The 21,673-nt window shown below is 37.9% G+C and overlaps 1 protein-coding gene across 1 annotated transcript in view; it reads right to left on the bottom strand.

Annotated features, from left to right (window-relative positions):
- The window catches only part of ETV1 (ETS variant transcription factor 1), a 66,099-nt gene that overhangs the window by 27,588 nt on the left and 16,838 nt on the right, over nucleotides 1–21,673 (bottom strand). The window contains exons 6-7 of the mRNA XM_041418274.1: nucleotides 4,546–4,675; nucleotides 2,808–2,996 (exon numbers count right to left, since the gene is read on the bottom strand). Of these exons, the coding sequence (XP_041274208.1) occupies nucleotides 2,808–2,996; nucleotides 4,546–4,675 (319 nt within the window). The remainder of the gene's footprint in view (nucleotides 1–2,807; nucleotides 2,997–4,545; nucleotides 4,676–21,673) is intronic.

Here is a 21,673-nt window from a genome sequence, read left to right as displayed (position 1 = left end):
TGTGCCCACACTAACCAAGAGAAAATGCAATGTTCTTGCAACAAACTGCTTACTAGTCCTGTTATCATTTATTATAAACAAGACACTTAAAAAAAAAAAGGCAACTTGAGTGTTTCTTTGGAAGCTTCTTATTGTCACTCAAAAAAAATGGAGACCTAATCATTCCTGAGCTTCCTGTATTTCGGGTCTGAACCAGCTTTGGTTCACGCATGCAAAAGACATTCTTTTGGAGAAGACTGTGTGAGTGAAGCACAATGCAGGGGTTTGATTGCACAAGCAATAAAATCCTTGACTATCAACTCATAGGTAGTACATGTTTCTACAACGATTTCAACTCTACTACTACCATCTGTCATAATACTGCTGTAACTTGGTCTGACAAATATTTACTATCATAGCTTAATTATAAATACTGTAGAAACTACAGAGATAGAAACTATTACCATGCAGTAGTGGAGACAAAATGAATTTTTCCAATGCTGCTGTAAATACTATAATTTTTGCAGTAGAAAGAGTACCATGCTGTAACATTGGGGTTTGCAATTCCACCTACACCTGCAGAAAATAAACTTAGAAACTCAAATGTATTATGAAACAGTTAGGCTGACTGGCACTGCATTCATTTCCTTTTTTTCCTTTTTTCATTAGCCAAAAAAAGAAGCAGAAATTATCATTAAGAACTGTCAAGGAGTGAATCAGAAAATTGCAACTTGAAGATAAAATAAGAAACAGGCTCACTCACAAAGCCTCAAAGGAAGTTAATAATACTTGTTGTACTGGAAGCTTTGTATGGAATCAAGCCATTTGTTTATAGAAGTGGATTTGTTTCCTGTTGGTACTTGTCAGGACCACTTATCGTTCATATACTCATGCCCTGTATGAAGATGTATGGGCTGTATGCACTAGATACTGATGCTATCCTATGCCACCAATGCATGTTCCACAAAACCTGTGCCCTGAGTTATAGAAGCATATGTGAACTCACATAGGCAGGTCATTTGTTTAAATGACATTTCCCGAATACACTCATTGTAGTAGTATCTCACCTTGTAAACCACAAAAATTTGTATTTCACAAAAATATGAAGTACACGTTTGCTTCATACACAAGATTGAAAATAAATACGGAAATGGGGAAAAATATCTTCCACTACACTTCCACCTTTCTTTAAAAATGGAGAAAAATTAGATTTTTTTTTTCTTTGTTCCTTGAGTCAGATATTTTGGACTTTACTAGGACACATGATATTCTATAATAGAAGGGAAGCATTAGTGCAAAATGCCCTAAAGAACATGGATATCAAAGACAGGAGGGAGGGAGCAGAAATCATGTAAAGAGCCTACAAAGCTTGCACAGAGCAAGGGTTGTGGGTACAGAAACTATACTAGGATGTATGCAAATGTCTATAAACACTGCAGTCAGGGCTGACATACAGGTTCAGTGCTCTCTTTCCAAGTAGCTTTATAGCAAAATATTTTTTTCATCTGAAAAATCTTACTACTGCTCTCTGCACATCAGCCATTTAGCTTCTGCTGATTTCAGTCTCCTGGCAGCTTGACTTTGGTGTATGTACAGGAACACATTATCCACCATCCTGTAATCTAAACCACTGCCTGGCTTCACGGGGGGCCTTTGTGGCTAGACCACAATCCATGGCTGGGGAGGAGATGGGGACTATGACAGGTGAAGGGGCCAATTCAGTGTTTCTTGATGGCCAGAAGGACTTGTGGAGAACCTTGGTGGTATTTAAAGCTATCTCAGCAGAGCACAACACAGCAGTAGTAACATTAGCAACCTCCTTCAAAAGTGATCTGCACAAATCCCTGGAGATAACACAGCCCTTATTAGAGCAGAAACATGCAAATCACACTCCCGACAACTGTTTTTCTTTTCAGGTCTTTCTTAATTTGATAATGGTTAAGAGGCAAAACAAGTCTCTGAACATATATCTCTTTACACACCAATGGAATTTTAAATGTTCAAGAGCAATCAAAACTCAGCGCACAAAAACAGGTTCATGCAATAAAGGCCAGGGTAAACAGAATTCCACAAACAAGTGTTTGGACTGAAAAAACAGGGGAATCCACTGAACATATCTGTTGCAACACTGAGCTAAGACAGTTGTCTGGGGATTTCTAACATATCAAAACAAAACAGGGTGACTTAAGGACAGTTTAAGCTTTAATTCTAGTCTCTAACTCTTGTGGCTTTTACTCAGACTAATGTTATTTAAGCACAGTTTATGTTGGCATCTTTTTTTGAAATGCTACACTACAAAAGGGCTTGGAAAAATGATCCACCCTTCTATTCTGAAGCAGGAACACTGTAACATGGCCACTTATCCCTTAGATAGGTGAACAGCTTAGCAAGAGGCCAGATATTTATAGTTAGGAACATGCTTGCTAGTGACTTCATCACCTTGAAGGGCTTTCTAGCCTCAAGTGAATCACAGAACTTATAGAAGGGCCCAGGTTGGAAGGGATCTTGAAAGACCACCAGGTCCAACCTTTCATGGGAAAAGGAGCCTAGATGAGATTATCCAGCATACTGTAATCACCATCACAAGACAGAACCAACATGTAATTTAAATTCTGTCACTGCCAATATGAACTCATACACTAGTGCACCAAGCTGGGTGCCAGCCTTTCATAAACACACACACTTCTGACACTACAAACCTTGCTGGTCTCCACCTCAGTCCCCCAACCTAAAAGGGAAGAGCTGTGGGCAGGAAGCCAGTACTACCCTATATAAGAGCCACAACTGAACACCTTCTGCATGGGTCCTTCACGTGTTTTGTGTTTTACCTGTGATCCATAGGGAAGCTGTTGTCTTGAATGGACTGGGATGGAGGGAGGTGTGTAGGGAAAACCCGGTCAGGTTTAGGAGTCTGAGCGGAGTTTGGGGAGGCATGGTGCAGTGGTGACACGGGAGTGCTGGATGGCGTCGGTGGGTTAGAGGGCCTCATTCCCACTTGTGGTTTCTGATCATAGGCACTATTTGTAAGGCAAGAGAAAAGCAAGGTAGGTTATTTTTTATCAAAGAAAGAAGAAAAACCAAAACCATAGCAGCTACCTCCAGAAAAAAATCATCACAAGTGCCCCATTTAGAAGTTTTTGATTATAGTTAACTTATGAACCAGTTTGGGGCAGAAGAATTCTCAACTTTACACTAAGAAGAGCAATGAAGAAGTCACGTTAGAGGAAAGTGATTTGGCACAGCATTTGCTTCTCTGAGACACAGAAATGTATTTTTAAAGGACTCAGTCATACAGTCACATTCTAACAGGAGGTATACAAAATACATAAAAGTAGAAGCACCTGGACTAGAGCACAAAGAGCCGACAGTGCCTGTCAAGGCTCTTTTTCTTTTGCACAAACCACAAAGTGAGACACTAAAACAATACAGCCAGAGGGAAGGGATCTGACCCAGAAAAACAATGGTATGCTGGCTTAGCTACCCATACTAGGCTGTCAGCAGCCTCTCCTGACAGGTTTTTTTACCCCTCTCTCTCTCAAAAATAAACTGCTGGTCCTACAAATACATAGATGCTATTTTCATGGGTATCTCACATCAGAACACTTTGAGAACACTTTGATCATCCCTGTTTCTAACCAGGAGAAATGCAGACATTAGGAATATAGTAAGCACAAGCTTGCATACTCCTTTAAGTCAAGTCTCTTAGCACCTATCAAATCCATCAATGGATTCATTTGATTTTTGAAACCAAAATCACTCCTTGTAACTGGCAAAAGTGACAGTCTTTTCCTTTTTTTCCCCTCATTCATATCCAAAAAGTTAAATGTTATAATGCTTTAAGTGCTAACAGTTTTCATACTACATTAATGAGAATCAAAGCTAGATGAAAGATTCTAAAATAGACTGAAATGTCAATAAGAAATCCTTCACTGCTGACACTAAAGGAAGGAGTGGCACATAAATGCAACCAAAAGAAAGTCAATAAGGAATGAAGAGGTATCAAGCCCCTCCACCACCCACAAATAAATAAAGCTTTTATTATCTATGCCTATAAAAGAAGACAACTGCTTTTGAATGCAACTAATGAAACACTGTTTTAAAAGGTAATCATCCAGGAATATACACATACAACATCTGCACAATTTGTCAAATACCTAATGTGTTGCTCAGACCTGCCAATCCCTTGCCTGTTACACAGATCACTCTTTCCTAATGCACATAATGCATTTTGAAAGTACTGCCAACACAGCTCACAGAAAACAAGATACTCCTTTCTTCTATTTCATGCTTGTACCCCGGGTTTTTAAACTCTGGCTAGCTCCCATGGAGGAAGAATGGAGGATGTGCATTTTGATGAAAAATACTGCTTTAAAATTATTATGTAAGTGTTTGACACAACTGTAAACAAATCCATCAGTGTTCATCAGCTAAATGCATTATCTCATCAGTCTGTTATCTGCTGAAGAGGTAACTTTTCTAAGATCTCTATTATGGTTTTATTACTCTTTCATCAGTCCTCATTTAAGCCAGCAGTTCTCACTGCAAACATGCTCCTAATTACTTTACCTGACATTGTACAGGCACTTTTCCCCATAACTGAACTTGAATGGTTGCTCTTGACTGCAAGCGGAGCCAAGTTCTGAACATGGGCTATGGGGTTCCTTCTTGATTTTCACAGGGAGACCATGAAAAGCCACTGGAAGAAAAGGAGAATGCAATTAAAATCCGAGTACAATATCAACAATTAACTTTTCCAAGTAAGCTCGACACTGCTAATTAAACACATGATTAATTAAAGAATTGTAATAATAAAAACAATATAGGAAATAAACATTTCAAATATTTCTTTGAGTGTCAACTGAAAAACAGACACCAGAGATACTTCACATTGGCTATTATCACTTCTATTGTTTAATAGAATGATGGCCAGCATCCCATCTCATTAGCAGGAAAATAACAGCCCACTTATATTTGGCTTAACTACTGTAAATGTTGTCAGAGACAAAATACTTCCCAGGCACCAAATGTTTCTAAGTAATATCAGAAGTTGCTTTTATAAATGCAATAGTAGTCCACTTCAAAGAGTGTCACAAAAATGACTCCAAAATAAATTTGAGATATATCAGCCTCAAGTATATGATCAGTAATGTTTTTGTCCCACAGAATGCTTGAAAATTTGCAGCAAAATCCTTGAAACTGGATGGTTATATGCATTTTTAATTACAAAGAACATCTTTGAAAAATTCAGAAGAAATGGCTTAAGTAATTTTTCTTTAAAATAAACACAATAAAATCCTGGCCTGATCAAATTCAATAGTAGATGTGATATAGACACAAACTAAAAAAAAAAAAAAAGAAATGCTTTTTAAAAGCTTAAAAAAACCCCAGAGGGGGTGTGACAGAAATGCAGCATTAATTAGAAGCACAAATTGGTCTGTACTAAGAGAAGGGCCAAAGGTAACGGCAAGGTTAACCAGCAAATTGGTTTACACCAGACAGCTTTCCTTATTTCATATCCAATCTTAACCAAAATTAAAGAGGAAGAAAATTCAAAGCTCACCTGACACTGACAGATCTAAGTAAGTGGCTAGGAGGACAAAGGACTGACAGACAGGTATGTATTGGCTTGAAAACACACCTGTCAAGTTTTAAATAAAATGCATTTTTGATCTCCAAGATGCCTAGAATTCAGAGATAATTTTATCACTTTGATGTTGTCACCAAAACAGCATAGTATGAACATCACATTCCAGCCTGACATAGACACTTGTATCTCCATAAAAATCCACGTACATGCAGCAGTTCCTGTTAGAGAATCTCAGCAAAAAGTCAGGTTATCATTACCATCAAGTAGCATCTTACCTCTTCTCTTGCACCTGAACTTGGGAAAGATAATTTGTTATAGACTACATATTTTCTGATACTAATGCATCTGCATACACACACCAGTGTGTATGGGAGATAAATGAAATCAGTGAATTATCTCCAGTGGGGAGATAAATGAAATGCTGTCTAAGAAGTAAGCATCAGCACCACTAAATTCTGGCATCTGTGATTAAGATTCCAGATTTTTGCCATGGGTTTTCTCATGGTTAGGCAATGTTCAGAGAGCTCTTTCACAAACAGATCCTCTCATACCCTGTTACATGACAGCTTCTACTACTGCCTTTCAGTTGAGTCATCTGCAACATAATACTATTCTATTTTGACACATATTTTCACAAAACTCACAAGAGTTAGCAGAAAACTCCTATTCAGGTATTATATTTTTGGATAATATCAGTTATGTGGAAAGATAAGAAAGGAGAAGAAGACAATAAAACATATAGAAATGCGTATGTACAGCACAACTTAGGAAACAGAGATGGAAAATGTGAACATCACAAGAAGGAAAGAATTCTTCCTGAATAAAATTGTCTGAACTTGCACAAAAAAGAAGCCCACATGGACTTCTTGAAAAGTGATTCTCAGATTTAATAATATGGCAAAATGCAGCTCAGTCAGCTTTCCAAAGCAACGGCAAAGCAGGCTGATATCCAGTAGTTTGTTTCAGGATACTTCTAGTGAACTTTTACTGCTGACTCTCCTTTTTATGTCTTGGTCAAATAATGCATGCATATACATTTAATGTATATGATGGGCCCCGCAACTCTGGGACTCTGGCTCCGATGCTAAGGTAGGCAATCTCTTTAACTTGAATCAAAAAATTAAAACACAACTGCAACAAGACTCTTTTTTAAAGCCAGTATCACATATTTGCACAAAGGCCACATGCTGCTCTATTTTTTTTTAATTTTTTTTTTTTACTTTGCGACTTCCTTGGAGTTAATCTGTTATGAAAAATTACTTCCCTTATTTATTTTTAAATAACGGGAGTACAGAGACTCCCACACTACAGCCCTGTGCGCAGAACTGGCTGGGTATTTCATCACAGCGCTGAGAGCCTGAACGTCTGCTAACAGGCAGTTTTCCAGCTCACTGGCACAGGCACAAGTGAAAGCAGCACATTCATTTTGTGCAATTTGCTTTACCTTCCCACATGGAGTTGGTGCATGTAAAAGGCTGTTAAGTACTAAATTATTCCTTATCAAATCACCATCATCTGGAGTCATGATCAACACTAATTAAATTACTTTCACTGAACACGGCTCCAGCCTGCTGCCTCAACTGCGAGGTACATTTTATTTTGCTTACTGTACAGTCCTAGTAAGGTGCAGGGCACAGTGCTAGAAGGCATCTGTGCTGTAGTTTTAATTAAAGTTTACCTCACCTTCCTCCCAGCTTTATAAGCTAGGGTAAAGTGTATCAAATCAAGTAGGTTAACACCTTCACTTCATTTAGAGAAAGCATTACAGACCAAAGTGATTTTATATTAGATCTTTATCTTAACTACAGCCAGAAAGATAATGTAGCTGTAAAATTTAAAGCCTTCCTCGGGCAGTCCCCTGACACAGTCACCATGCTAAGCTTTATCTGTAACTCCACTTTTAGAGGTAGAAAGGAAAAAAGATAGGCTGATAAAAATGCTTACTGCTTTTTTGGGGGCCTTTCTTGAAGGCTACTTGCCCTTTCAGGACATGTCTGAAAGACATGTGGCTGAAGATGACAGACTTATTTTAACAATACAATTTCAAACATTCAAAGCAGTTTTCATATCATCACTGAAACCCTCTGCCCGTCACTTCTGATTTCAGTGTGACACTCATTCTATAGTGCACCTATTAAAAGAGAATTTAAGCATATACGCTTTTGCTAAACTGAATTTTATATTATGTTCTCAATCCTCTTTCTTTTGAGGAGAGCAGGGTTGCTTATTTATACAATCTAATTTTAGTGCAGCATACCAGCTACCAACACATTCATATTAACAAAATGACATTTTAAACAACCAGCTCCTTACCACTTCTTTCTTCCTGATGGTAAATTCATTTTACTTAACCCCAGAACAAGAGCCTCAACCCTATTAAAGTAAAGGGCCCTCTGCTTTAATAATGATCTTATGAAACAGTGACCAAGGGCCAAGATTTCATCCCGAGTGATTACTTACAGATAACTACCTTCGAACTTGAAAGGCAAGCAATCTTACAACGTGTATTTAGATGGATGGCTTCAACACCTCATCTCAACTACCACGCAAAGTCAGGCTTATCGGTATCAGAAACAGACCCTTGTGCCACAGACCCTGTCTGGAGCATCTCCAAAGCCAATACACAGATAGAAGGCAAGCAGGACTGCTGCCATTTGTAGCAAATTGATGAAGGTATAATACATTACTGTATGCATATTCTCTGTGCATAAATATGTCTATTTATATCTGCAGAGTAAAAGGGCTTGCATATTATACATAATGTGCTGCTGTACAAATCTAGATTTTATACAAAGCAATAATGATTTCACCACAAAGTAAGCTCACACATAACATGCAAAAACATGAGGTGGAACCTGCCATCCATCCTTCAGAAGTGCTGTTCTAGTTTGCTATCTGTCAACAGCCTAATCCCTGAACATTTTCTTCATAACAACACCCAAAGAATAAAGAACCACACCACTCAAATGAAGAAAAATTTTATTAAGAACTCTGAAGTCAAAGGAGGAATTGGTTTGTCTCAGAGTAGTCTGATATGTACACTTTCTAGCCTGAGAAACAGGAAGTGTACCACCTCTGTACAGACAGAACTGAATCTACTTCTGAGAAAGCCCTGAAACTCACTGCATTAAGCAATGGCTTAAAATATTTTTCAATTCAAGAGATGATTGTTCAAGATGAAGAAGAAATTAGGAATATGTTATATGAAATGGCAAGTCATTTCTCCTTTGAACAAAAAGCAACGTTTTAACTTTCAAACTTCAGATTCCTGCTCAGAACACATGATAAAGTCTTATTTCTGAGGAAGAATGGTTTTAACCATACTTTTAAAAGCCATGAAATATAACTGGTAATTCAGTGATGTTGGCTAATAGCAGGCAATGTTTTCTCCACTGATCAAAGATACAAAGATGTCCTATCCACAAGTGTGGATAGGAAAGAACATTTACTATATGGTATAAAATCAATTGACAGCAGTTGATTTTGTACCACACTTGCTCCTGATAGTGACCTCGGATGTCTCCTAATATTACATTCACATGTATTACGTTTGAGGACTTTGAGTACCTGAAGAGAAAACAAAGTAACAGTAAGTCATGGCCTAAATGCACTATTTCTGAGCTGTTTTTCAAATTTATGCTCTCAAATCATTCTCTAAAGACAATTCTGTAAATAAACTCACCAATTTTATCATCAATTGAGGCAAAATTGTTAATATGCAACATAAGTTTTGAGAGACCTCTTGAACATACTTGAATATAGGGGACTTGACTCAACAGCAAGATGAAAAGACAGAAGATGTAAAAATACTTAAGCTGATACCACTGCAGCTCCAGGTACTAGACTGATTGAGGTGAACCAAGATAATACTTGGTAAAATTTCAAATGCAAGAAGGAAAGACGCCTGTACTGATAAAGCCAACACTGTCACACTTTAAATCTATCTCTCGATACATACAGCAATGCAGCAGGCACTTCAGACACATCAGAGTCTCTCCAAGATTCTTTTCCAGTACATTTACTTCTGCCAAGCCCTCCCCTTCCCCCAACACACAAAAATCCATTACTAAAGGGTCTAATCTCAGCTATCAGCACAGAGTGCCTTTTATGGAGCCATTAAACCATTTCTCTTGTTTACAGTGCCTGAAGAAAGATGTGAATTATGTCTGTGACAAAACAGGCGATAACATTTCTAAACTGCTATCAAAATGCAAACTGAAATACACTTAAGGACAGGGACCCTAATTCATGTTTTTGCCATTTTCCTTGCTCACTATAACTTAACAGCACTCACCTGATGATTCAAACAAATTATTTATGCTATAAGTACAACAGGTAGGCATTAGTAAAAAAAAAAAAATCTGCTTTTAAACAGTTCATTGAACACTTTGTCAAAGAGCATAAAATGCTAGTTATGTCGTAGGTGATAGTAGTGACCTAGTTGCTCTTGTCAGAAAAGATTTTTAAAAAATCCAAGCACAACACTATGGGTTCACAAGTTCTGAAATGCCTTATTTTTGCAACAGTCACCTTAACATTTGAATCATACATTCAGTATAGGTACTTGCTTACTTCAAGCAATGAGCTATGAAACTAAATACTTCCTCTATAGCTTTCTAGGTGGGAATGCCAGGTTTTATATAATTTTCCAAAGAGGTTTGAGAAGTGTGCATTCAACTCATGAAACAACAGCCTTCTGCATTCTGGAAGGCATTTATTGATTATTTATTTCTAGATCATTATGATTTCAGCTTTAGACCTTTGTAGACAGCTGCACTCTGAATTTCAACAATCATTTAATAAGAATCAGATTAAAGACATCAGGATGCCGAAGCAGCGTGCTCTTTCAATGTCATTGTACTATATATTTTGATGAGAAGTTTTATGGTTAACTTTGAGATGCTCAAGAGTCATCAGAAGCAGGTACTCAACATAGCTGACCATTCATTCATACTCCAGAGGTGATTGAGCTGCAGCTGGATGAGGTATGCAGCCTCGTATACTAACAGAACCTGAAATAAAAACATCATGTAGGAGAGGTGACAGATGAAGAGAGCTAGGACAGTAAAGGCTAGTAATCAAGAATTGCCATCTAAACTGTTCCCAATGATTTTGAATAAAAAGCCTATAAATACATAAGACAGCTGAAGACAGAAGTGACTGCAAGCATGGACGATGGGGCAAGATCTGCAGTTGTTTTCACCCTACACGATCTCTTGCAAAAAAAACATTTTGTTTCTGACCACTGCAACAGCTGCAGAAATGAGCAAGACTTGAAGGCTGTGGACTGATTTAAAAGTGGCTGAAGAGATTACATCTACACAGACTCCACCAGGTTCTTCAACCATTTATCTATCAAAGTCACCTCTATCAGATCTTAGCTGAGCTCCAGTCAACTGGATTTCATTTAGGTCCTGCTCTCTGTCAGGTATTGGAAGAAGTTGGTGACAAATTGGGTATCTGACACACAGATATGTATCATCACTGTGGTTTCAGAGACTATCCTGGCAGTTTATAGAAAAGCTGAACACAGACAAGAGACCTGAACTTTCACTACCTTATAAATGAAAGCTGCTAGCAAGGGAAGGGAGGGTGGGGATGGGAGGAATCCATGCATTCCTATCAAGTATCTTTTTGAAGAAATACATTATATTGATATTATTCTCCATTTTACAGTTGCATCTAGAAAATTAGAACTCCTTCAAGATCCAGAATTTAGACCTAAAGACAGCTGTGCTCCATCTAGACTCACCGAGTAGTGACCACTCACCTGAAACAGTCTGCATGTGTGTTTGGGTATTTGTGTGTGCACACAGAGTCAAATGAAAGTAAGCATACTGAATGTGCAAGCATGCCTTTGCAATGATACATTACATATGGCAAAAATATGTGCAATACTGAAATAAAGAGCAGAAAGCTTTTTCCTCTTCAAATGGATATGTATAACTGGGGAGAAAATGGGTAAGCAGCATGCAGAAGAAAGTAACAACTCATAAATGTGTGAAAAAGCATTCAATAAAAAGCTAGTTTTTCTTATGTGGTAGCCTGATTCTAAGTCCAGAAAAGAAAATCTCTGGACAGCCCTTAACACAGAGAATGCTCTGCCACCCCTTGTCTCAGTGCTCTTTCCCAGAAAGTGGGACTTCATGACTGGGCAGCACTTGGCAAAGTCATTATATATGATTCCATCAATTCAGTCTTTGCCTTGGCTTCAGATCAGATCCTTCCAGCCCCTACTAGCTCAAAAGATAGAAACAGCATGGGACCTCATTTTTTGGAAGCTAGTTCTGAACCATGAGCCCAAGCACCAGCTTTCAAAGCCAACTGGCAAGAATAGAATACGTGGGCAAGATGGATCTATTTGAGAACCTTGTTTAACAAAAAGAAAATACCAGCTTTGAAGTAATCTGTCACCTTTACTGGAAAATATGCAACTACAAATGCACTTTAATAACAGTTAGAACTCACACTGCAAAATGAAGCAAATTGCTTATTTTCTCTTCCAAACTAAAGCTTACAATATTGTGCATGTCAATTAATGGTCTACTTGAATTGCATGAACACTACACAGTGGTATAGCCTTTACAATCCTTAGGGGGTGGGAAAGGATGGGGGGGAACGTAAAGAATGAAAGACAGCCCAACAGTGTGGGATTTTTTCCTCAAAGCCTACACGGACTGTTCTCAGACTACATGGTATGAGAATAGAATTAAAAAATTTGTTCTGAATTTGACTTAGGAAAAATTAGCAAGCAGGTGAAAATAAACTGCAGCAAAAGCTGGAATTTATTTTTGTTTACTAACAAGGAGTTGCAAGAAGGAAAATAACAGCCCATTTTCCTACAATATATATTGGAAAATTCTGGACATTAAGATCTACAGTAATGCATCCATCTTAGCCAGCACTGTTTGCTAAAAAAACTTGTTCTTGCTTTAGAGTGAAGTTTTTCTTCTTTCCTAATTTTTCAAGCAAAAAGCATTACAGATTAACAACTAAAAGACAAAAAAACGCATTGATGAAACTCAACTCTAAATTAATTGAATCACCTGTTCATCTCTAGATATGTTAATTATCTATATTCACAATAATTTTTCCTATCCTGACTATGATCTGGCATTAACATGAAGTCTTTGAGATTAGCACCTGAGGCCAAAAAAAGTGTTGAAATAGAAAACAGAGAAGAGTGCACTGCACCTAGAGCTCATCAAGTTTGCATCAGTATCCATCAGGCAGGGCACTTATCAACAGGCAAAAGGTGACCAACAAAAACATCACTAAAATGCAAGCATATGCCACTTCCCTGCAGGACACCTTATTTGACAATTGAACATTATGTTCCTGCCCCTGTTCAGCAAAGAAATTATTCTAGGACCTTCTTCACAAATGAAAGTGTCATTCTTTAACTGGAATTTTCTAAAGCATGCATGCTAAGACACTAAAAAATTCTGCCAGTATAGCTATTTCTGGTAAGCTAACCCAAGACCCTCTTGCCATGACAGATGTAGCCTCCCCTGAGAGGTGGAGGGGTTCCCAGTTAGTGTGGGAGAGGAAGCACAGTATTAGAGGTCATACCCATTCAGCTTAATAATTGGTTCACTGCTCTAAATCCTCACTTTTAGTGCAAGATATCCCTGATTTGCTTGTCTGTGCAGTTGCAATTTCTGAAATGCTCATTAGTTACACCTGCAGACTTCTGACACTGGAAGTCCTGAAGGCACCACTGAGATAATTCCGATATTTGTAGCCACTTGGCTTCTCATTTAAAAGGACCATGTCAGTCGAAAATTTCATCGTATACTCACTGAGTATATTCAGTATAACAACAAGTAAAAAGCCCACCCAAAAGGATAAGCCACCAGACTGGGGGGTAGGGGGAGTAACTTTCAGTAAATATCAATAAAAGATAACCTACTCACTAAACTGCAAAAGTAGAACAATTCCAAGGCAAACTTTTCTAGATGCTTCAGTAAATATCTAGGTAAGGCACTATAGGCCCTTTGTCATAAGCTGACAGTGTATTTGGACAGCTGCTACCTGGCTGAACTGCCACACAGTATTAGAAAACTGTCTCTACTCTTCTACCTCCAAGCACGGAACATTTTGGCACAGTTTTGGTTAGTTGATCCCTCTTTGCCTCTATCCCCAAAGGATTTCCACTTTCCCATTAAGAATTGTCTAGTAGGTATTTTCAGGTGGCAGGAGCTGCCGTTACCAACACAGTTTCTTAGCTTCCAAAAGAGGCAATCCCACAGAAATGCTGTCACAGGCACTGTTTTATTCCGATTTATGTCCCCTTCCTGCAGTGCTCTCCTTCCTTTCCAGACAATTTACCTGTCCAGCTGTAGGAGACTCACAGCTGAGGCAGTCGAGTGGAAAGTGCTGCCAGAGGGTCTCTGCCTCCTAGCAAGTACCTCCAGGGTAAAAGTGAACCTGCTGACAAATACCTCGGGCACTGGGTTACTGGGAAGAATACAAGGAAATTTGCAGAACGTTGGTGGGAGGGAGAAGGGAAGGATTAAGCTAGGAGGAGTGAACTGGCTCACTTTGATGTCTGAGGAGAGCAGGTGAGGCAGGACGAGCTCACCCTGCCCCCAAAATAAACAGAGGCCTAAGGCTCTCTGGAGGAGGAAGCGGTAACCTAATAAAATTAAACCAGCTGGGTTCTGTAGCAATTGAACTAAAACACGTGGATAGCTGAAGATGATTATAGGGAGGGAAAAAAAAATCTAAAGAATTTTTAATCCGTCTACATTGGATCTGCAACCTCCACGTCCACACCGAGAAACAGGGCTGCTCTTCACCTGCATTTGCTTTGTTGAAGTCCTGGGAGGAGGTCGGGGCATTTGTTCCTGCAGTTACTGATAATGTATCTGGCTCCAGAGGCTCCCAGGCACGGTGCAAAAAGAGGCAATCCACCTTTAGAGCTTCTGCTAAAGAGGAAGTTCTTAATGTAAAATCAAGCCTGGGAGAAAACTTAAATTGTATTCCTACCTGGGAATTATCAATAAAGTTAAATGCAAAGAGAAGAGCTGGCCACTATATCAGGGTCTGTGTGCTTTTCTGAGGACGGCATTTCCATTTGCAGCAATTTTCAAAATTTAATTTAAATTGTGAGAGGTAATGGCTAAGCATTGCGTAGTTTCCATTACTAAAATACCCAATAATATCCCAGCATTTTACACATACACACACATGCACACTTTCCACTTCAGGTAACTCTGCAGTTTGACACTTTCAGGTCTAGATTTAAATAGATTTTGTAGAAACAAAATTATGAAGAAAACTCTGGGAACTATAACACGCATTTTTCCCCAACATAACAATAAACTCTAAAATGAACAACTTTGTATTTTCTATTTATTGTTTTAAAGGTATCATCACCTTGCTATTTAGGAAAGATGCCCACAGCAGAAAACAAACAGGAACTGATTCTGCCTCCTTTGCCCTCTTACGGAAGAGTTTCAAGTAACATCAATATAATTATTATCTCTGTTGTTCTGTTCTGATGTATTCATGCAAGGATATAACAGCCACCTATAAATGAGAGGGCCACCGATCTCGTTCTTGCAGCTGGGCAAAATGTGAAATAAACTGGATTTAATTGCTGGTTCTGCCATAATCCAAACAACCGGTGTCAGAAGGTTGATTCTAGTTTGAAGTAGCTCAGCCTCAGGAGCCTACCCTTACAGACCCATAACCACCGTGTCAGTCTGCATCCCTATAAAAACAGGAATATCCTCATAATACAAGAGCATCCTAATAAAAAATTATCCTTAAGGATAATCATGCCTGTCAGATAGCTACTCAAGTATATGCAAAAGCAAGAAAAAACAATAAATAATGAAATGGCCTCCAAATTGAGTGCTCTCTAGCATGAATTAAAGAAATAATTTAAAAGATTATTTACAAATTGCTTTAATTGTAGCAGCTCTCAGTGCTGGGCACTAAAATGGAACAAAACTACATTTTGAGATTATTTTTAATTCAATTTTGCCTTTAACAATAAGTATATATTCATAAAACACCACTAACACTAACTCAGGGTAGCCAATGGGATGTTTGTTTACTTCATGTGGAGAAAGGGACTGTCACCACTCCAAATACATGTGTCCTCCATGCTTCAATGTTCAATTTTCACAAATGTTCACCAGCAATAACTCTGACAGATCTTTTACAAATCATTCAAGCAAGGCTGAAATCTAATTCTCTAGTTCGCTACCAAAACTACTGTAAAACCTGCAGTCTCCAGTGGAAAAGGTGCGGGCCATTGAAGTAAGTCAACAGTAAAATTCAGCTCACAATTTTATCACTGATTCAACAGGGAAACAAAGAAGCCATTGTCAGAAGTGGTTACGTCTGGGAACATAAAGTCAAGACTATATTTAAGTAGGCCGATTTTCAAAGACTCTTAGCAAAGTGCTCTTTCTGGAGCCAGTGGAAGCTTGACCACCTGCAACCAGTGCTCGTTCTCAGGACAGATATTTAAGGCTTCTGCTGCTACTTAAAGCATTCCTAATGTATATGAGACTCGCTGAACATACATTACCAATACACTTGCTGAAGCCAAGCATTCCTAAAGTTTTATGATTATTTTGTAAGTGCATACAATCAGTAAGACTGACAATTACATGTTGGATTTCCTGTATGCATATATATATATATATATATATTATATATATATATATACATACATATACACACACACACTGACTGTATAGACTTGTATTAATCCAGCTCCCAAATTCTAATGCCAAATGCTTGAAACTTTTTGTCTTTCCAGAATACTGACACTTCAAAAAGTCCTTGCTGTCTCCACTTCTCTTATTGCTTTGGTCATGTGAAATTTTTTAATAGATTGTTAATAAGGAAACATTGCATTCAGTTACAGCATGAAGACAGAGTATTAAAAGAGAATTAAACTGTTTACCTTTTCTAGGTATGCATTATAAGCAGAAAGGAAACAACCTTTGAGCAAAGAGGATCAAATTAGCAAGACTGGGAATTGTTTTTGCACATGTAATTTTTCAAATGTCCTTGATGACGACTCATAATATATAAATTCAAAGACAAAAACCTGGCCAGTCAGTAACCTTCCTATTCACTGACTGCAGGACTCGGCAGTAAATGTCACTGCTAGAAAATATTTCACTACATTAACTTACTGGCAACCACATTTGCTGAATAAGTTCATAAACAGCCACAGGAAAAAAGACAACCAGAAATAAAGCTGCTAATGATTCACTCTTTTCTAACATGCATAATCCTCAGCTTACAGAAGAAATAGATACGTAAGAATAAAGATATCCTTTACCAAGACAGTTCACTTCTCCATTCACCTCACCAAGGTCATACTAGAGCCCAGGAACTGGTACGAGTAATGTCTTGAAGACAAAGAGAATGAAGAATAAGTGAAAGGAAAAGAAAATAATCCTTCCCAGGGAAAAGACGAGCACATGCCTTGATAAAATAATCAGTTTTCCATTTAAGTTTTAGCTAGGTTTAGACCATTCCTAAAAAAAAACCACTGATGACTGCTAAATTTCAAAAGAATTAATAAATATAATCATTTTTGCATATTTATCAGCTTATAAATAGCTTCACTGTAAGTACTTCCTAGTACTGAAATGCACAGGACCAAAACAAAAGGACTTGGAACCTGAAACAAGGGCTATTTTTCCTGTAGGCTTACAGAGGGCTACCTCTGTCCTACATGACACAAATGTGTGTTAAGCATATCAGTGCTTAACTGACTGTCTTGAGGAGTTTCACTCTCTCTTCCTTTTTTTAACTGCTATATCCCTTGAAAACTTCACAGCACTCTGCAGGAGAGCCTGATTTCTATCTCCAGTTGCTGAGGCAGCAAGCAGAAATAAAAAGATAAAAAAATTATGCAGACCGCAAACACATTTTACATAAAGAAACATATGTGATATATAGAAGTGGATGAACTCAGCTTGCAGACTGCCTCCTTATTTTAGACCATTCCAGAGCTTATAGATTTTCAAATCAGTATTTACACTGCTCTTGAAATACAAAACTCATTTTGCAAAAACACTGCATGGAAAGAAGCTTTAGGAGAATAAGGGTTTTGTATCAAAACAGAATCATAAAGACCCTTCAGTCTGCCTTGCTTGGTTTCAGTGTGAAAATACAGCTAAAAGAAGTTTATGCACATTTGAACACAACTGAACTGAAAAATTTTTCTTGTATATATACATACTCTGGATGAAATTAACAACTATCTGGTTTAAAACAGAAATAACAGTAGCATTAAAAGTACTGCCGTGACCACAAGTTACAATGTGAGGATCGCTTGTATTTCCACATATGAGACCTCCACAGAAGGAAGGAGGGGAGGCTTCCTCAGAGAGGAAATAGAAGGTTTTTTCCAAAACTGAGAATTCAACATTTTGAATAGAATATGTTTAATGTTTTTGTTTTCATGTGAACAGCCATTAGGAAGTGACCTGACAGCCTTAAGAAATTACCATTTGAAAGAAAAAAGGTCTACATGCTTCATCTTTGATCTACGAGACAGATTTATCACAGGACAGGATGACTGAAGTTTATTCATTAGCTGATAACCTTCACATGCAACCCAAGCCTTTAATCTGCAATAAAGCAGCAAACAAGAATGGGGCTCTAAGGAAAGGAAACTAAGCTTGGATGAGCAGGGACATGGCAGTGGAAGGGCAGTGGGCAGACAGGGGCACAAAACCCCACAAGAGCCCTGTCCAGCTGCCTGGGCTCCCGCATGCCCCACACTGCTGGAGACCATCAGGTTCACATTGGTCCTGTGCTAAACCGGCCTGCATGAGGTGTCTGCTGTGCCTGTGGATGCCCAGAGGTACCTTTCCATTAGCAATAAAATTCACATCACAGCCTGCTGGGCACTGTGAAAGAAAGCTTCTGCTTTAGAAGTTTTAAAAATCAAAAGCTATGTTCTTGATGGGAGTCTCCTAATTTGTTTCACAGGGCTACTGCCGCCACCACCAGTATTAACATAATCTGTGAGACACTACCACTACTGCAATCCAGGAGAATCTTAAATCTTTGCACCTTCAAAGCTGGAAATTTAGTATAAAAATACAAGCAGATAAGCAAATAAACAGAAACTGCTTATTAAAATCAAAGCAAGCCCACAAATTCTGTACTTTTAAGATCACAAGTTAAAGGCATTACAGTCGACACTCTCCCTCATATAAAACTTTTTCAAGAATCAAATCTTGCAATTATGGTCACAACTGTATGGCAGATTTAAATATTTCCAAAAATCTTCAAGAGGAAAAAGAAGAAAAACAAAACCCTTATCAGCACAGGCTAATGCCCATCAATGGGCTACAAAATGAGTTTTCTGAAAGACACCAAATCCTAAATTCTTTTGAATGTGAATTAAATTTAAAAAAAAAAAAAAAAGAAAGTTAACAGGTGGTAACAGTTTCAGTCCGGCTTTAAACAAAGGAAGCAAGTGCTCAGGGATACAATGAAAGAAGCAAGGCTATCTAAGGCAACTATGAAGGGAGATAAGGTGGTCAGCATCGACTCCTCAGTCTGACCTCTCCGGCTCTTACAACAGCAATTGCACTGGACTGTCTTTGTAAAATGCTTTTGAGATCTCCAGATAAGTGATCATTAAGAAAGCTGTGTATCTCACAGCAGAGTGATACATGCATTTCTGTACCTACTTCAAACCAGAAACAAAGATGTTAAGCAACATGCCCAAGGTCATGCAAAGCTAAAGGCAGGAACAAACCACAGAGCCCCGAGTCTCACAGCCCTTAAGAAAGAATCCATCACAGTCGGGCATGCACTAAAAGAAGTAAGCAAATGTCTCTGTATTTGACAACATCTGACCTATGGAAGGAAGTAGTTTCAAGACAAGTGGCAAGAAACAAAACACAGCTGCAGCAGAAAGCCCTACCAGGGAATAGCTCAGCACCAGGAATAAGTAGCACCACCTTGCAGGATATTTGTCAGACTGCCTGCAGTTGCACCAGACTTGCAGAGCTACACTCAAAGAAAAGGTTATTCCTGACACACAGACTCTAAATAAAGGCAAAATAAAATTAAAACAAAAAAAAATCTCGAAAAAACAACCTGAAAAGATGCTGGTGTGTGCAACTTGCCACACGCAGACAACCAAAACGCTACCAACTGTAATTTCTAGAACACTGTGCACTACCAAGACATGACTACCAGCTGCCTATGAAGTGAATCATCACATTAAAAAAATGACATTTTTTTAGTCCACTAAAATCTCTTCTAGAAGCTGCAAAATTAAACTATTCTGCATCAAAACCAAAAACAATTCCAGTAAATATACCTCATTTTGACTTCAGTAGACCTGTCAGAACTCCTAGTATTCTGATGTTTTCTATTTTTATTGTGTGCAGTTTCTTCTCCAAAATATGTCAGAATAAGGGAAAATTAACCTCTATCAATTTCTCACCAGCTCTTGCCATACTAAAGCAAGAAGAAAATGCTCTTCTAATTCCGAAATTCACTTTTGAAATTTAAATCACAGAAAGAAAGAAAGAGAACCACAAGAAGCATTTTTAATATGGTAATGCAAAAAAAAAAAAAATCATTATTCTGTATGCTGCAAATATATAAATAAATATTAAAGCTTTTCCTCATTTAAACTGCATTTGGAATATCCTACACCATTAGTTAAAACGACAGAAGAATACAGCTACCTGAAGCCTATGTAAAGAATCTCTCTTTAACAGGCTTTTAAAGATTGAAGCCAGAGCATCTAAAAAGCACATCCCTGAATAATTTAAGATTCCTGGCATCTACATTGAAAGCGCCCCTTTACTAAACCTGGAGGAACAAAAAAAAAGAGGTAAGAGAAAGAATAAAGGTCATGAAAGATCAGTGACAAAATCACTACTAAAAAAAAGTGGTTTTTTCTATCTTAAAGTTTAATCAGACATGGAGAAGCATGGATTTTCACAGCCAGCCCTTCCCATTTACTGTCAACAGATGTGGTCTAACACTAACATTTACCCCTTGGCAGTGGTACGGTAAGGCTGTGATGATCTCGGAAACAATACAGGAACAAAATAAACGAGAAGGAAGGAAACAGATCAAGAAGGTGAAGCACAAGACAAATCCTCATTAACAGAAACTCAGTAGCAAATAAAAGGCAAAATCTAGAATTTATCAATCATTTTAAATATGTAACTAACACTTCAGGGCAAAATTAAAAAAAAAAAAGATCCATGCAAATACATATTATTAAAACAAAAAAACCCCATGATTATAGTATTAAGACACCAGGCAACCAAGTTTGGTGCCGAGTAATCCCCATTTATAACCAACTGTACCAAGGTTGCATTACAATTCAGTGTTTTGTTGACAATACCAAGTTTTCTTTGCCAACTACATCTTTTAAACATCAGCAAATCCTACCTACTTCCTCTTGTGTCTGTCACAGAAACCATCCAAACAATGGGAGCAAGTAATCTTCACCTCAACAGCTATTGACTTCGAGCAAACTGAACACTTTATTCATTTTTGCTCCTGGAGTGGAAAGTCTTTGCTGTTCTACAGTATCTGAAAGCCTTGCCACTGATTACAGCCAGTTCAGGATCTGGCTCCTCCTCAGTATATGAAAATGGACTTGAAACAATAGGAAACCTTATCTGGGTAAGTTAACACAGGTCACCCTTCTCCAAAAGTGAATACTGACTTTACATGGAGGGAAAACCAGCCTAATTAGGTTTTATGAATCGGATAAGAATTAGGAAAAAGTGTCACATGCAGAATGTTGATAAAAAAACCCACCAAAACATTCACCTTTTTACAGCAAACAGATTTTTTAATATCTTTGCTTTACACAACTTCTCATGTTATTGTTAAAGAATAGTCATTAGGAAGCTAACTGAATATTCAGCAAACAAGTGAACTGCATTATAGAAGCAGATTCAGAAAAAGACAAAACCAACCTGCCTAAAACAGAATTTTTGGGAAAAAGCCTGCAAAAGATTCCTCACTCTTTCTGTGGAACTTCTATTTCTTTACAGAATGAAAATGAAAACCTAAGAAAATGACACTATTTAATATGAAATTCAATATTTTTCCAGTATAATTTCAAACAAAAAA

This window comes from Onychostruthus taczanowskii, unplaced genomic scaffold, assembly GCF_017590055.1.
Source record: "Onychostruthus taczanowskii isolate IOZ18803 unplaced genomic scaffold, ASM1759005v1 scaffold59, whole genome shotgun sequence".
NCBI classification, from domain to species: Eukaryota; Metazoa; Chordata; class Aves; order Passeriformes; family Passeridae; genus Onychostruthus; species Onychostruthus taczanowskii.
This window is presented reverse-complemented; position numbering and strand designations above follow the sequence as displayed.